We start from the raw sequence: 18,990 nt of genomic DNA, 5'->3' as shown, positions 1-18,990 counted from the left end.
TATCAAAATATAACTATAGATGTCAACATTGTGTATGTGCTGAAAGATTCATTTATGATTGTTTATCAAAATATAACTATAGATGTCAACATTGTGTATGTGCTGAAATATTAATTTATGATTATTTATTCAAAATATAACTATAGATGTCAACATTGTGTATGTGCTGAAAGATTCATTTATGATTATTTATCAAAATATAACTGTAGATGTCAACATTGTGTATGTGCTGAACGATTCATTCATGATTGTTTATCAAAATATAACTGTAGATGTCAACATTTTGTATGTGCTGAAAGATTCATTTATGATTGTTGTCTTTATCAAAATATAACTATAGATGTCAACATTGTGTATGTGCTGAAATATTCATTTATGATTATTTATCAAAATATAACTATAGATGTCAACATAGTGTATGTGCTGAAATATTTATTTATGATTGTTTATCAAAATATAACTATAGATGTCAACATTGTGTATGTGCTGAAATATTCATTTATGATTGTTTATCAAAATATAACTATAGATGTCAACATTGTGTATGTGCTGAAATATTCATTTATGACTGTTTATCAAAACATAACTATAAATGTCAACATTGTGTATGTACTAAAAGATTCATTTATGATTGTTGTCTTTATCAAAATATAACTATAGACGTCAACATTGTGTATATGCCTAATGATTCATTTATGATTATTTATCAAAATATAACTATAGATGTCAACATTGTGTATGTGCTGAAAGATTCATTTATGATTGTTGTCTTTACCAAAATATAACTATAGATGTCAACATTGTGTATGTGCTGAAAGATTAATTTATGATTGTTTATCAAAATATAAATATAGATGTCAACATTGTGTATGTGCTGAAATATTCATTTATGATTGTTGTCTTTACCAAAATATAACTATAGATGTCAATATTGTGTATGTGCTGAAAGATTCATTTATGATTGTTGTCTTTACCAAAATATAACTATAGATGTCAACATTGTGTATGTGCTGAAAGATTAATTTATGATTGTTTATCAAAATATAGCTATAGATGTCAACATTGTGTATGTGCTGAAATATTCATTTGATTGTTGTCTTTATCAAAATATAACCATAGATGTCAACATTGTGTATGTGCTGAAAGATTCATTTATGATTGTTGTCTTTACCAAAATATAACTATAGATGTCAACATTGTGTATGTGCTGAAAGATTAATTTATGATTGTTTATCAAAATATAAATATAGATGTCAACATTGTGTATGTGCTGAAATATTCATTTATGATTGTTGTCTTTACCAAAATATAACTATAGACGTCAACATTGTGTATATGCCTAATGATTCATTTATGATTATTTATCAAAATATAACTATAGATGTCAACATTGTGTATGTGCTGAAAGATTCATTTATGATTGTTGTCTTTACCAAAATATAACTATAGATGTCAACATTGTGTATGTGCTGAAAGATTAATTTATGATTGTTTATCAAAATATAACTATAGATGTCAACATTGTGTATGTGCTGAAATATTCATTTATGATTGTTGTCTTTACCAAAATATAACTATAGATGTCAATATTGTGTATGTGCTGAAAGATTCATTTATGATTGTTGTCTTTACCAAAATATAACTATAGATGTCAACATTGTGTATGTGCTGAAAGATTAATTTATAATTGTTTATCAAAATATAGCTATAGATGTCAACATTGTGTATGTGCTGAAATATTCATTTGATTGTTGTCTTTATCAAAATATAACCATAGATGTCAACATTGTGTATGTGCCGAAAGATTCGTTTATGATTGTTTATGAATATATAACTATAGATGTCAACATTGTGTATGTGCTGAAAGATTAATTTATGATTGTTGTCTTTACCAAAATATAACTATAGATGTCAACATTGTGTATGTGCTGAAAGATTAATTTATGATTGTTGTCTTTACCAAAATATAACTATAGATGTCAACATTGTGTATGTGCTGAAAGATTAATTTATGATTGTTTATCAAAATATAACTATAGATGTCAACATTGTTTATGTGCTGAAATATTAATTTATGATTGTTTATCAAAATATAGCTATAGATGTCAACATTGTTTATGTGCTGAAATATTAATTTATGATTGTTTATCAAAATATAGCTATAGATGTCAACATTGTGTATGTGCTGAAATATTCATTTGATTGTTGTCTTTATGAAAATATAACCATAGATGTCAACATTGTGTATGTGCCGAAAGATTCGTTCATGATTGTTTATGAATATATGACTATAGATGTCAACATTGTGTATGTGCTGAAAGATTAATTTATGATTGTTGTCTTTATCAAAATATAACTATACATGTCAACATTGTGTATGTGCTGAAAGATTAATTTATGATTTTTATCAAAATATAACTACAGATGTCAACATTGTGTATGTGCTGAAATATTCATTTATGATTGTTGTCTTTGGGTAAAACTTAACTCTTTTAGGTTTTGTTTATGTTTGATTTCTTTTATTTAGACTCGCCGAGTTGGTGCTTTTCGAAACACTCGTAGCAAACGTGTTTAAGAACTACAAATAACATCAAGATTATACTTCAATGGGAAACACCAAACGTTAAAAGTATATCAAACAAACCTGTAACGAAGTGATCACTACAAAATCATGCATTCTTCCACTCTGCTCCCTTTTCTTGTCATCTTTCGTAAAATCTTGCACTCTTCTGCCCTTTTTGATGACCTCCCGAGGAACTCTTATCATTTGAACGATTCGTACAACCGAAGACAACGCAAGCATAGGGCATTTTTGCTTGAAGAAAGGCTAAATGGTGCCTAATACCCATTGAAAACAGAGCTCGTTTGACCACCACGCGTATTTAATGGGCAGGACGTGAGCAATATGAGCCAGGCCAGATTAGACAGGGAAGGCCCACATTTCAGGGTTTTCCACTCCAGTGCATGTGAGACCAGGACCTATCAGTGATGCTTCCAATGCACAAATAGATGATAATGCAGATCTTGTTCGTGTTTCACATGAGCTGCGTCTCCAGGAGACGGGATTCTTCCGTCTGCTGACTGTCTCCCTGTGGAACAATGCTATGTTTCTTCAGGGAAACGTTGCACTAAGTGCTTGTGGTGCGAGATGCCTCGCTGGCGACGCCTGTCAGACTCAGGCTTCCAATATGATTACAGTCAACACCGGCAGGCAGTAATCTGCAAAACAGGATTGGCAGGATTTTTGCGTAAAGTTGTGTAAAGTTACACAAAGTGCAGGAAGAGTGTGAATGTGTAAAATAACAGATCAGCTGTGTTGAGAATGGATGAGCGGGTGGAGCCGCAGAAGCACCGAAGGAGGAGTCTGAAGGGGGTTGCTCCAACCAAAGGGAGGGGCACTGCTTTTGTCTTCAGCTGTCTTCAGCTAGATAGACCACTTTTCTTTCTGCTGCCATTTCTTTTCTGACTTTTTACTTGTGGACTGTACCAAAATCCCCCACCGGCACGATGGATAAATTCCAAACTGTCCTGCGTTTCCTCATGAACCAGAAAGCCACCATCGGCTACAGTTTTATGGCTCTCCTGACAATAGGCGGAGAGCGGATCTTCTCCATGGTCTCCTTTCAATGCCCCTGCAACCACGACCAGAACTTTGCCTACGGGCTCACGTTCCTGCTGGGCCCCGCCGTTGTGCTGCTGGTCTTGGGTCTGTTCTTCAACACCAGGCTGTGGAGGCTTTACACGGGGTGCTGCCTCAATCCCATGAAGCTCTGCCCGCGTGGGAACTGCTTTGGGTGCTTCAGAGTGTTCACGAGCATCTTCACGGGGGCTTGCGTGGCTCCGTTGATGTGGCTCTCCGTGGCTCTGCTCAACGGGACCTTTTACGAGTGCGCCGTCAGCGGCCGCGATGAAAACCTGGTGGTGGATCTGTTCTGCAAAAACAAAACCATGAAGTGTCGAGAGGAGCTGGCCCGAGTACCCTGTGGCAGGTCCAAGTTATCTGCTGATGAGCGCATGGATCTACTGCTGATGTTCAGGGCACAATCCCAGGTAAGGAAAGGTTCCCTGATCTATGACTTCCTGGCAAATATTCACACATTGGTCTGACTTAGACCTGGACCGGGAGGCACCCTCACGCAGGAAAACACTTTCTGACAAGACATAACAAGCCCCACCTTGTAACTCAGAAGTGCATGGAGGCAGAAGCCTACGTTTTGGCATTAAAAATACATTTCTTCATTGTCAAAAAAGATGTAATGACAGAAAAATATCTTATTAAAAATAAAATCCAATATCTAACTTGGATTAAAAAACACAATCTGACATTTGATAAAACATAAAAACATCATAATTACCATTTGGGCTGCGACTCTTTGGGCCCCACACGGTTCGATTCAATTCTTGGGTGTGACGATTCGATTCGGAATCCATTCTTGATTCAAAACGATTCTGGATTCATAATCAATAATGTTTTTAATAACATTGGTTGCCAATTCTATGATTAACTATCCAACAGCTTTAATACATGTTTGTATTACTTACTTAGCTGTACAGCAAAAATGGACGTCGACATCAACAATAGGAAAATAAATGAATAATTTTTTTCGAGAATCGATTTTTTTTGCCAACCCTAATTACCATATTTTCCGGACTATAGAGTGCACCGGCATATAAGCCGCACCCACAACATTTTTAGGAATGTTTTCCCCCGCATATTAGCCACACATAAGCCGCAGATATATACGTTGTGAAATGGGTTATTTACACAGAAATATTTAATCAATGTTTATTTACATACCTTAATTGTTTCCAAACGGTGTCAGTAACAAGGCAGTAAAACGGCTGATCAAACAAAACAGAAGTCATCGTCATGGAGCCACTAGCTGTGCAAGCTAGCTCTCCAATCAGTTAAACCAACTCAATAAATCCACGGTGACGTTTTGATGAATTTAAAGTTAAAGTTAAAGTTAAAGTACCAATGATTGTCACACACACACTAGGTGTGGCGAGATTATTCTCTGCATTTGACCCATCACCCTTGATCACCCCCTGGGAGGTGAGGGGAGCAGTGGGCAGCAGCGGTGGCCGCGCCCGGGAATCATTTTGGTGATTTAACCCCCAATTCCAACCCTTGATGCTGAGTGCCAAGCAGGGAGGTAATGGGTCCCATTTTTATAGTCTTTGGTATGACTCGGCCGGGGTTTGAACTCACAACCTACCGATCTCAGGGCGGACACTCTAACCACTAGGCCACTGAGTAGTTTGTGAAACTGAAACAATACAAAAATAATGCCATTGTAAGACACTTGTAAACGTGTTAGCATATTAGCTAATGCTAGTGACGCTAGCTTGATTACAATACGATAGCACGTACAAATATGCATGAAAACACTCCTACAGACATTCACACAAGGGACGGTTTAGTAAATAAGAATTGTTTTAGTTATATTGTAAAACTTAGAAACGTAGCTTGGAGTGATGAAGGAAGAGTCAATACGAGTAGAAACACTATAGACGGTTGTACTTCCGGTTTAAGGCATTAAAACAGTAAGTACATTTTTAACCCACGACTCCTGCAGTGAGCAAACTCGTCCAAACGTTGGCGCCATAGCGCAAACCATAACACACAATTTCAGTGTCTCTGCTTGTGTTTAATAAAAACTATCAAACACAAAACATTTTGGCCGTCAGCGAAGAAAAATCCATGAAGTAGCCGCAACGGTTTATAAACCGCAGGGTTCAAAGTGTAGGAAAAGAATATGGACTCATAGTCCCGAATTTCCGACAAATATCCAAATATTGTCTGACAAAGCAAACATGAGAAGTGGGAACGTGCTTTTAGCAAACAACATATTCACATTTTAAAGCTGCAGACTTATGTACTGCATGTAGGGATGGGTACTAAATTTGGTACTTTTATAGGTACTGACAGGATTCCCACAGAACTACCAAGTATCGATTCACCTAAAATTAAAAGGTGCCATATTTCGATACTTTTGTTGCGCGTGACGTCACGTCCGGTTGCAGACTCTTCACCGGCTCAAACACTTGGCTAGGAAACAATCACTCAAGCAGCACTTAGAACTGACTTAGCCAGGCTGCCTCTAAACAATGTTGTCGTTTTCCATGCCAACAAAACAAGCGAGCCTGATTGAAAATGTTTAAACGTAAAGCAAGGCTCCATTTTACAAAATGTGTTAGCTGAATGCTAATTTACATTAGCTGTACCATTTACCTGCTATCGATTAACATTGCCGATTTACCATGGTGGCTTCAAAACCCCCAAAGTTGGTAATGAAAACTACAACTAATATGAACATTGCAATCAAACAGCTGGTGTGTGATACTTACAATACTTACAGTATAAACGCTTTGTAGGGCACAACAAAGGTCAATACTGACACATCCAGCTTCATGGCAAAGACTACTTTCTGGCTCGGTAACAGACTGTAGTCTATACACTACTGCCATCTGAGGCTATATACGGCAGTAGGTTACAGGCAAGCTAGCAGCTACACAACAGCTAAGCACATAATACCACACAAGCTAGACATAGGTAATAATCACTGACAATAAAACATCACATTTGTCAATATAAACAAGCATCAAATAATTATACACATACAAAGTCTTCAAGGCAGAAGCGTATTGGAAAGTATCCAGTAACAAACGTGTCCACATCATTCAACATAATGCGTCATGAGCTTACCTTCATGAAATATTGTGACCACTATGTGTCACCCAGAAAAAAACTATTACTACTCCACTTCAACTTAAAGACAGCAAAAGTCCATTCCAGAGGGTTAATAATAAATAGGTTAGTGTTTTTCATATTCCATTGTTCTCTGTTGAACTCATTTCACTTGATCAAACTTTTTCTAATATTCCACTATACAAAATAATAAAAGTAGGTATGATTCCTGCAGACATCGTATCGATTCAATATCGGTATCGTAGCGGAAGATAAAAGGTTGTATTGGGACAACCCACAATCATTGATAACATATCTGCAATGTCTATACACTTCCTGGCACTTAGACCTTCCTCTAACTTTACAGAAGCATTGGGACAACTTGCTCAATGTGAAAGTGTAAAACCGAGGGCTAAGGGCAGAGACGTAATAACGATCATTAGGATTCACGAGCGTCACGTCAGGTCCAGCAGGAACCTGTAGGAGATGAAGCCAAATGATACCAGACAACCAGCTCTTTTAGACCCAAATGACATCACCTTAGTTCGTTTGGTTCACAGTACAGAAGTTGACATGATCAAAACCATGTAATAAACAGGGGTGTCCACACTACGGCCCGCTGGCCAAGTGCAGCCTCCGACCTACTGTTAAACATCTGCAAGTTTGTCACAAACTTGTGGACAACATCATTGATTCAGATTATTGACCATGAATTGCACTTTGAAGTGGGACAATTTTACATATGACCCAATCCAAACAATCTTTCCCACTCATGGCGCAACTAATCCAACACAAATGTCAACACACATGGTCACGCATAACACAACCTGCTCGCTAAACTTTGTGGATGTTATTAAAAAAATGTCCACACATAATTCAGAATCACACCCATTTAAATCCCCTGCAATGCATGATCGGAAAAATGGGAAACCTTGATTGGTGCATTTTAGCTGCTCGATATTTCTGATTGATTACAAAACGTTAAGGAGGTCGTCACGGAAGTAAACAAGGTTGGAATCCAACTTTCACTTTCACATACTCTTAATATCCAATTATATTAATTATATATATATATATATATATATAATCTTCACTATATATTTAACTATCAGTTAACTATTTTTTATGATTTTTTTAAATTACATTTTTAACTGAACTGATAGTTAAATATATAGTGATGATAATATATATATATATATATATATATATATATATATATATAGATATATATATAGATAGATAGATAGATAGATAGATAGATATACATACAGTATATACATGCATTATATATATATACACACACATGTGTATATGCATGTAAATATATATATATGTGTATATGTGTATATATATATGTGTGTATATATATATATGTATATATATATATATATATACATATATATATATAAAATAAAATATATAAAAAATATATTTTATAAATTTGTATTAATTTTTGTGTGTGTGTATATATATATATGTATATGTGTAACTGTATATGTATTTATATATATATATATATATATAATATATATATATATATATATATTTATATACTGTATATATATATATATATATACAAAATAAAATATATAAAAACAAATTTTTATAAAAAAAATTAAATTACATTTTTAACTGAACTGATAGTTAAATATATAGTGATGATAATATATATATATATATGAACTAAAAGCCTAATATATATATATATATATATATATATATACATACATATACATATACACATATATATGTATATATATATATACATATATATACATATATATATATATATATACACATATATATATATATATACACACACACACACACACAGGTATATGTGTGTATATGTATATGTGTGTGTGTATATATATATATATATATATATATATATATATATATATATATATATATATATATATATATATATATATATAAAATAAAATATATAAAAATATATTTTATACATTTTTATTAATTTAAATATATAGTGACAATATTATATATATATAGAGTTACGTTACATGCAGATGGCTTTCGGCCCTCCACTAATTTTGGACGCCCCTGGTGTAAAAGCATGTTCGTGTATGTGAGTGTTCCGTAAGCGTCCGGCTTAGGTCATAACTAACGGTTGACAGTATCTAAAAATGATGTCTGGTAATCATGGAGAGTGGGCCTGAACCCTTGCGTACCCTAGACAGATTTAAGGGTCCTTTCTTGTGCTACACTTTATCACCTGCCCACACTGAGGGACCCCTTTTCATAAAAAATGTCTGTCGCCTTGCTCTAAAGGAATGCAGTCTTCAACCATATGGGAAAAATATGTTATGTCGTATTATAGCAGATACTACAAGCCTAAGCACAGTTTCCTATTGTTTCTCCCTGCAGATTCTGGGCTGGTTCATCATCATTATCGCCGCCACAGTCGGCCTTTTTGGCACCTGCTACACCAACTGCCGCTCCAAAGTCAGCTTCCTGCAGCGCACCTTCTGGAAGCGATACGTGGAGAAAGAAAAAGAGCACTTTGACACCTACACTGCGGAGTACGCCTCCAAACTGGCGGAAAGAAATCTCAGCAGTTTCTTCGACAACAAGAACCCTGAGCCGTTCCCCTTCCCGAACCACAAGGCCTGGGAGCAGATCTCGGAGCTCTACACCTTCTCCAGGAGCGAACAATACTACAGCACCCTGCATAACTACGTGGAGAGGGCGGATCGGGACTCCCCGCCTGAGAAGAGACCCGTCCTGGATTTGGAGCGTGGGATGGAAATGAAGTGAAGTCCGCCGGTGAATAGAAAAGCAGACTGGTGAAACTGTTCCGGGAATTAAAAAAACACTCTATAATTGCACCACATGTTGATGCCACTAAACGTAGCTCCTGATTTACACTACCTTGAATACCAATCAGCTTCCACTAACTACAACTTGCTAAGTGTACATTAAACATTTAGTATTTAACCTGGTCAAACATCTACAGGTGCGTTTAGGAGAAAAGAAGCAGGATATAAAGTGCTTTTGGTTCCAGAAAAATGCAATACTGAGTTCTAAATTGGATTTTAGTTTCAAATGCATTTTTATCTGGCAAAGAGGCCAAGGCTGTGTCTCAAGTCCAACATTTCAGGGGCTGCTGTCCCTGATCCATTTGTTGCAATTTGTCACTTCTTGTTCTCCTTCTGGCCACAAATGCCCACTTTCAAGCTTTCACTTACTCTAAGTCACTCCTCTTGTGCAACCGACCCAAAATGACGACCATTGAGGACGGGAAGTGTCCGTCAGCGCACACTCACCGTTGCGATGACAGTTTACTGCACTGCATTTTAGGTTGTCCCGATCCCATATGAATATCAGATATCATTTTGATATCAGCAAAAAAAACTAAGTCAACTTGCGTCTAAAATCTCATCTTTACTTGTGTGTGATATCATGTGCAATATAAGCAGTCCGGCAGAGTGTTTACTTGTGTGTCATATCATGTGCGATACAAGCAGTCCTGCAGTGTGTTTACTTGTATGTGATATCATGTGCGATACAAGCGGTGCCGCGGCATGTTTGCTTGTGTGTGATATCATGTGCGCTATAAGCAGTCCAGCTCTGTGTTTACTTGTGCAAAGCTGGACAGCCAGTCCATCCATCCATCCATCTTCTTCCGCTTATCCGAGGTCGGGTCGCGGGGGCAGCAGCCTAAGCAGGGAAGCCCAGACTTCCCTCTCCCCAGCCACTTCGTCCAGCTCCTCCCGGGGGATGCCGAGGCGTTCCCAGGCCAGCCGGGAGACATAGTCTTCCCAACGTGTCCTGGGTCTTCCCCGTGGCCTCCTACCGGTCGGACGTTCCCTAAACACCTCCCGAGGGAGGCGATCGGGTGGCATCCTGACCAGATGCCCGAACCACCTCATCTGGCTCCTCTCGATGTGGAGGAGCAGCGGCTTTACTTTGAGCTCCTCCCGGATGGCAGAGCTTCTCACCCTATCTCTAAGGGAGAACCCCGCCTCCCGGCGGAGGAAACTCATTTCGGCCGCTTGTACCCGTGATCTTGTCCTTTCGGTCATAACCCAAAGCTCATGACCATAGGTGAGGATGGGAACGTAGATCGACCGGTAAATTGAGAGCTTTGCCTTCCGGCTCAGCTCCTTCTTCACCACAACGGATTGATACAGCGTCCGCATTACTGAAGACGCCGCACCGATCCGCCTGTCGATCTCATGATCCACTCTTCCCTCACTCGTGAACAAGACTCCGAGGTACTTGAACTCCTCCACTTGGGGCAGGATCTCCTCCCCAACCCGAAGATGGCATTCCACCCTTTTCCGGGCGAGAACCATGGACTCGGACTTGGAGGTGCTGATTCTTATCCCAGTCGCTTCACACTCGGCTGCGAACCGATCCAGCCAGAGCTGGAGATCCTGGCCAGATGAAGCCATCAGGACCACATCATCTGCAAAAAGCAGAGACCTAATCCTGTAGCCACCAAACCAGATCCCCTCAACGCCTTGACTGCGCCTAGAAATTCTGTCCATAAAAGTTATGAACAGAATCGGTGACAAAGGGCAGCCTTGGCGGAGTCCAACCCTCACTGGAAACGTGTCCGACTTACTGCCGGCAATGCGGACCAAGCTCTGACACTGATCATACAGGGAGCGGACCGCCAAAATCAGACAGTCCCATACCCCATACTCTCTGAGCACTCCCCACAGGACTTCCCGAGGGACACGGTCGAATGCCTTCTCCAAGTCCACAAAACACATGTAGACTGGTTGGGCAAACTCCCATGCACCCTCAAGGACCCTGCCGAGAGTATAGAGCTGGACAGCCAGTTAACATCTAAATGTCCTTCCAATAAGCACACAATTTATTGTATTTTACAAAAGTAATTTACAAAAGGTGAACATGCTAGCCTATAGGCTACTGGGAGCTAGCAGCTACATGACAGCTAAGCACATAGTAGCACACAAGCTAGACATACAGTAGGTAATAAGCACTGAACAACAAAAGGTGACATTTGTCAATATGAACAAGTATCAAATAATCATAGTTGTATATTACTTACACATACAAAGTCTGCAAGGCAGAAGCATATTAGAAAGTATCCAGTAACAAACGTGTCCACATCATTCAATTTACTGAGCCGTGAGCTGAACTTAATTAATTATTGTGGCCACTAGGTGTCACTATTATAAAACTATTATCACTCCACTTTAACTTAAAGAGGGCATAAGTCCATTCCAGGCGGTTAATATTAGATAGGTTAGTGTTTTTCATACTTAACATTGTACTCTGTTGGACTCATTTCACTTCATCAAACATTTTCTAACATTCCACAGCACTAAATAATGAATGTCTGTTTCATTCATGCTGATATCATATTGGATCAATACCGGTATCGGCCAATACTCAGGGGTGTCCAAACTTTTTCCACCAAGGGCCGCATACTGAAAAGTCAAAGTATGCAGGGACCATATTGATATTTATTTACAGAAAAATATTTAATTAGAATATTTCAGCTTTTTCTCATTACATACCGATATGTTTGCTCTTTTCTTACATTTTTACTGTTGTTTTTTCCCATGTAATAATAAAATATAATAATCATAATATCATTGTGCTTTACCTAGTGGGTCAAAAATTATGCCTGTATGAAAATAATAATGTTCAGTTACACATTTAAAAATGTGTATTATTGTTGTTGTAATTTTTTAGTATTATTTTATTTTCTAATTAACTAACTAAACTTTGTTTATATTTTAAGTATATTTTGAGAGCTTCTAATATTGACTCAAATATTCCACCAAGGGCCGCATACTGAAAAGTCAAGTATGGGGGGGGCATTTCGATATTTTTTTAATAAAAAAAATTTATACAAATGCTAAAAACAGATAATATATACATTTAAATACAAAACGCTCTGTAATAAGTGATTATGTATATTATATTATAAATAGGTTATTTGAAAACACAACTTTTTAAATTTTAGCAGACACGTTTGGTATATTTGCACAAAGTGTCGGTGTCGGATTGCTCTCGCCGATACCAGCCAGAATTGGACTTGGTATCAGATTGGAAAGAAAATTAACTAAACTAACTGTATCTACCATGTGATTGGTGAATTAGTCCACATTTTTCAGAGGGGGTAATAGTTTACAGAAACAGGACTGAATGAAAACCCAGGGACACCGCTTAAGTGTACATTTGAACTACTTTTGTCTGTTTTTAAAGAAAATAAACCAATAAAAGTATTTCAGTATAACTGGGATAAGGACTAACACAACCAGGCAAAAACCACAAAATTTTTGAAGGATGCTCATTATAAAGTCAACTAATTTTAGGAAGTGGGGACAGGCAGAAAATGCTCTTTTTCCATGCTCAAGGTAGTTTAAACTTATCTTTTAAATTATTTTTTATTAAATCAGATTAATGGCGTGTTTAGTAAAAGTATATTTTACACTTCATTTTATTGTGTATTAATTTTATTTGTTGGGGCCGCAGATGGCAAAGACAAAAACATAGAAATCAGCAGAAATAATAGTTGTTGCTGAACTAAAAATGTTAAATTAATCTTCCAAAATAATACAATATTTTTTGTGGGGTTGTTTTCTTCCTTGAAAATACATAATGAACAGATTTGTTAATTTAAACCAATCCTGAACGTAAAATGTAATACATTTCATAATTTCATACAAGATGGATTTAGGTTTCTGTTATTGTTATTGTTGAATAGTAATGACAATTGTACAATGAATGACATTATTCATGATTGTATGACTCTTGTTCTGCACGATTGCACCTGTGGAATATGATGTATGTTTTGTTTCTACTTTTGTTTTTAATTGTTGTTAAATTAAAGTGTTTTTGCATTCTTAACAGTTACTCTATGAAACAAAATACAATGTACAATATTCAACAAGAAAAATACCAATGAAATGTTGTCAGAACAGGTATAGTAGCAAAAGACAAACATGGAAAGAAACAATTACATACAAAAAATAGAAAGAATAAACATATACATTTATGATTTAAAACAAAACACTTTTCTCGTAGCTTAAACGTAGGTAATTGTTGGGTTTAATCTGCTTGTTTTTTTTACTATTTGTCTATGTTATATATATTTTTTTCCCCTGAGGGACCCCAACATAGTTTAATTTTAATTTTTATTGAACAACAAACATGCATCCACAATGTACATAAAAGTCTAGGCACTTTCAATATATTCAACAATTTTACACATCCATCAGGTTGAGCAAATTATGACTTTAACAAAACATGTCAAGGAAATAATATAAAAGCACATACACATTGAGTATAAAAAATAATAAACAATATGATAAAATACAAAATTCAAAAAGACAAAAAAAGGCTCATTTCAATCACTTTAATTTTTTTCAATAAAGATATCAAATTAAGGGCCTTTGTGCTTTTTAACCATTTTCCAAGATTTCCAAGTACCACTGACAGTCACACACACACACTAGGTGTGGTGATATTACCCTCTGCATTTGACCCATCCCCTCGTTCCACCCCCTGGGAGATGAGGGGAGCAGTGAGCAGCAGCGGTGGCCACGCTCGGGAATCATTTTGGTGATTTAACCCCCAATTTCAACCCTTGAGGCTGAGTGCCAAGCAGGGAGGTAATGGGTCCCATTTGTATCATCTTTGGTATGACTCGGCCGGGGTTTGAACTCACGACCTACCAATCTCAGGGCATTTAATCATTTAAAACAATTAAGCCAATTACAAAATCTAGGTTTTACTTTCAGAAATGGACATGTATAGAAAATGTTGCTTGCAGCATAATAATGTTGACAAACATTCTGTTACCATAATTTATTAATATACCAAATTTGATTTTTTTTTTAATTGTGAATGGGGACATCTCCACACCCTTGTCTCTCAGCCAATTTCTGATCTCCTCCCAAAACACATGAAGAGTCGCAAATTCCACAAACAGATGGTTGACATCCTCTACAGCTGCACATATATAACATCAGTCAACCTTCATGTTAAATTTAAGTTTCAAAAAATCCTTTGAAGGGTATACTCCGTTAATAATTTTAAATTGCATTTCTTTAATTTTGGGAAGAATTGGGTATGCAACATATCTTGTCCTTATTTTCCTTAGCTCAACTTTTGTAAACTCCTTCAGGATATATTGTCTATGAACTGTGCCCGGAAAATATTCTTTCACTAAGGAACCCCAACACAGTATCAACTTTCGTTTAAGCTTCTTGAAGTAAACAGGAAGTAATAATAAAAAAAAATCATCAAATCCCTGTGGCCCCACAAGCTATTGATCTGTTTTCTAAAGCTTCTGGACTCTACTTAAACACGGACAAGTGTGTAATACTCACCTTGCATGATTGTCCAAACACAACATTGCACAATATCAAAGTGAAAGATGAGGTGACATAAACATTCTTATATGTAAAAACAAGATCAGAGCTGATAAGGTCAACTTTGAAAACCAATCAATCCTAAACAGGTGGCTTGAGCGGGACTTATCCATCTTCGGAAGAATCTTGCTGACTAAAATAGATGGCATATCCAGACTTATCTACCCGGCTTGTTCCCTGCCTGCTACAACCAAGATTGTTAAAACTATTGATATCAACCTAAAATATTTTGGGAAAAATAAATGTCATTATATAAGAAAAGAAGGTATGGTTAAAGATGTCGAAGAGGGTGGTTTAAAATATGATTGACTTTAAAGTAATGAATGTGTCACAGTGTGTTGGTGACGAACCCCAAGATGCAAAGACAGCAGGCTTAGTGTAGGAAAACATGATTTAATTTTACTCTATAACAAGAAACAAACAAAAGGGTACAAACAAAAGGCGTGCACAAGGCGGAGAACAAACTTGGCTATGAACTAGTGATGGGTCCGGCAACACCGATGCATCGGCGCATGCGTCGAGCTCATAGAGCAAAACCCTGTGTCGGTGCGCGTACCGCTTTTAGAAAGTCACGTGACTGATCATGAGCTGTTTTGGTCACGTGACCGATACGCGAACTGTGTCGCACTGACGCCTCCTCTGTGCCCTGTGAGCGGGTCTTTTCTACAGCCGGAGAAATAATAACTAAGAAGAGAAATCGTCTAAAATGTAATACGTCGGAAAAACAAAAAAAATTAAATTTAAAAAACGCCAAGTCCACAATCATCCACAACACGTTCTCTTAGATTTCCATGTTATGATACATGTTCACATTATTTATTGACTGTATCTAAAAAAGATAAAAATATATTTTTATTTAAATGAAGATATGAAATAATCCTAAATGAAATACAATGATTTGGTTTATATTATTGTATATACTAGGGCACGGGTCACCAACGCGGTGTCCGCGGTCACCAGGTAGCCCGTAAGGACCAGATCAGTCGCCCGCTGGCCTGTTCTAAAAATAGCTCAAAGAGCAGCACTTACCAGTGAGCTGCCTCTATTTTTTTAATTTTATTTATTTACTAGCAAGCTGGTCTCGCTTTGCTCGACATTTTTAATTCTAAAAGAGACAAAACTCAAATAGAATTTGAAAATCCAAGAAAATATTTTAAAGACTTGGTCTTCACTTGGAATAAGCGGTAGAAAATGGATGGATGGATGGGTCTTCACTTGTTTAAATAAATTCATTTATTTTTTACTTTGCTTCTTATTACTTTTAGAAATACAATTTTAGAGAAAAAATACAACCTTAAAAATGATTTTAGGATTTTTAAACAAATATACCTTTTTACCTTTTAAATTTCTTCCTCTTCTTTCCTGACAATTTAAATCAATGTTCAAGTAAATTTATTTATTTTTTATTGTAAAGAATAATACATATTTTAGCTTCTGTTTTTTCGACGAAGAATATTTGTGAAATATTTCTTCAAACTTACTACGATTAAAATTCAAAAAAATTATTCTGGCAAATCTAGAAAATCTGTAGAATCAAATTTAAATCTTATTTCAAAGTATTTTGAATTTCTTTTAAAATTTTTGTTCTGGAAAATCTAGAAGAAATACTGATTTGTCTTTGTTAGAAATATAGCTTGGTCCAATTTGTTAAATATTCTAACAAATTGCAGATTGGATTTTAACCAATTTAAAACATGTCATCAAAATTCTAAAATGTATCTTAATCAGGAAAAATTACTAATGATGTTCCATAAATTCTTTTTTTAATTTTTTCAAAAAGATTCAAATAAGCTAGTTTTTCTCTTCTTTTTGTCGGTTGAATTTTGAATGATAAAGAGTCGAAATTGAAGATAAACTATGTTTCAAAATTTTATTTTAAATTTTTTCTTGTTTTCTCCTCTTTTAAACCGTTCAATTAAGTGTTTTTTTCATCATTTATTCTCTCCAAAAAACCTTCCGTAAAAGGAAAAAAAATGTACGACGGAATGACAGACAGAAATACCCATTTTTTTATATATATAAATTTATTTATTTAGCTATTCTTGTTTAAATCACACTTACGTGTAACTTACAAATGACAATATATTTATTTATTTAAGTGTGTATCAAACTGGTAGCCCTTCGCATTAATCAGTACCCAAGAAGTAGTTTTTGGTTTCAAAAAGGTTGGTGACCCCTGTACTAGAGCATAAAATCAGTGTCAGTTGAGTCGGTCCATAGGTTGCCTGTAGGGATTTTTAATGTCCAGCAGATGTCAGTATTTAGTGACACAGTATCGACACAGTATCAATACAGTTTTGCAATGTGTCGAAATGCTTCATGACGCCTCATTAACCCATCACTATGAACAGAAATTAGCACAAAGGCTAAACTATGGACAAGAAACAAAAACACTTACTGTGACACAAATAAACAAAACTCACGTGGCAAGAAACGAGCAGGATGAACTATGACATGAGCAGAGTGAACAAAAGTAGACAGAGCTACAACGACAAGTATAAACGACATCGACAAGTATAAATGACACTGACCTCGACAATCATTAGCGACATTGACAATACTCCAGCACTGACAGGAGGGAAAAGCAGGTCTAAATAGTAGCTGGCTGATTGACACCAAGTGTGGCCAGGTGCCAATCAGCCACAGCTGAGGGGACAAGTAGGAAATAACCAAAATAAGAGCGCCGACAGGAAATAAAGACAAACAGGAAAAACTCAAAACATAACTAAACTGTCAGTGACAAGCCTGACAGAACTTGTGTGCAATATGGTACATCATTCTAAATGTCATATTCCAGAGATTGGGAGGTATACATTTTCTGTTGCATTGTGACTTTCATGTAAATTAATTACCAGTCAAACTGTCTGATTTTCACCAACAGACACTACTTTACTGGAAATTATTGTTTAAACACAATTTCTCTCCACACAACACACCTATATGGAATAACCGTTACATTCGAGTTAATAAAAAAGCCATATATATATATATATATATATATATATAGAAGAATGCAACTCTGTAGGTATTTGGGCTGTCAGACATTTTATGGACAGTTGTGGCAGTTTGGTTACATATGAAAAAATGGATGAAAAGTATCAATGTTGTTGTTCAAAAAATGTGTTTCAAAAGATCACCAAAGCAATACCTCTATCCTTAAAATCTACAGGTATAGTGACTCAGGATGTTTTATATTCAAATATTATCCCTTGTCTGAGAAACATTAATATTGAAGATGTTCATTTATGAGATGAAAAATGTTCCAACAAATATATGAGGGCAGTTTTAGTGAAATAATATTTTCCGGGCACAGTTCATAGACAATATATCCTGAAGGAGTTTACAAAAGCTGAGCAGCTAAGGAAAATAAGGACAAGATATGCTACATACCCAATTCTTCCCAAAATTAAATAAATACAATTTAAAATTATTAATGGAATATACCCTTCAAAGGAGTTTTTGAAACTTAAATTTAACATGGAGGTTGATGGCTGTTATATATGTGGAGCTGTAGAGGATGTCAACCATCTGTTTGTGGAATGTGAGACTGTACATGTGTTTTGGGAGGAGATCATAAATTGGCTGAGAAACAAGGGTGTGGAGATGTCCCCATTCTCTATGGAAGAGATCACATTTTGTATTTTTTATAAACGACTGTAAATGTTTGTTAACATTATTATGCTGCAGGCAAAAGATGTTCTACATAAATGTCGATTTATGAAAGTAAGGCCTACTTTTTGTAATTGGCTTAATGGTTTACAATTATCAATCAAATCTTGGAGATGGATTAAGAGTACAAAAGCCCTTAAATTGATATCTTTGTTAAAAACATTTCAAGTGATTTAGGTAGCCCTTTTTGTCTTTTTTTTTTTTTTGGTCATATTTTTTTATTATTATTTATTATATTTAATACTCTAT

At 35.9% G+C, this 18,990-nt stretch overlaps 2 protein-coding genes across 2 annotated transcripts in view; one reads left to right on the top strand and one right to left on the bottom strand.

Moving 5' to 3' along the window:
- Positions 1-18,990, bottom strand: part of cnot10 (CCR4-NOT transcription complex, subunit 10) — a 61,153-nt gene that overhangs the window by 39,977 nt on the left and 2,186 nt on the right. The window lies entirely within an intron of this gene.
- Positions 3,420-10,449, top strand: LOC133621400 (calcium homeostasis modulator protein 5-like). The gene is made up of 2 exons (XM_061983452.2): positions 3,420-4,050; positions 9,080-10,449. Exons 1-2 carry the CDS (start codon positions 3,508-3,510, stop codon positions 9,467-9,469), a joined length of 933 nt encoding a protein of 310 aa, XP_061839436.1. The 5' UTR covers positions 3,420-3,507; the 3' UTR covers positions 9,470-10,449.

Source organism: Nerophis lumbriciformis, linkage group LG21 (genome assembly GCF_033978685.3).
Source record: "Nerophis lumbriciformis linkage group LG21, RoL_Nlum_v2.1, whole genome shotgun sequence".
NCBI classification, from domain to species: Eukaryota; Metazoa; Chordata; class Actinopteri; order Syngnathiformes; family Syngnathidae; genus Nerophis; species Nerophis lumbriciformis.
The sequence above is the reverse complement of the archived record's forward strand: the minus strand, read 5'-3'. Positions and strand labels throughout refer to the sequence as shown.

Coding starts and splice junctions, on each gene's coding strand:
- LOC133621400 (XM_061983452.2), top strand. CDS start 3,508: ATGGATAAATTCCAAACTGTCCTGCGTTTCCTCATGAACCAGAAAGCC. Junction 4,051..9,079: donor TGTTCAGGGCACAATCCCAG/GTAAGGAAAGGT, acceptor TTCTCCCTGCAG/ATTCTGGGCTGGTTCATCAT.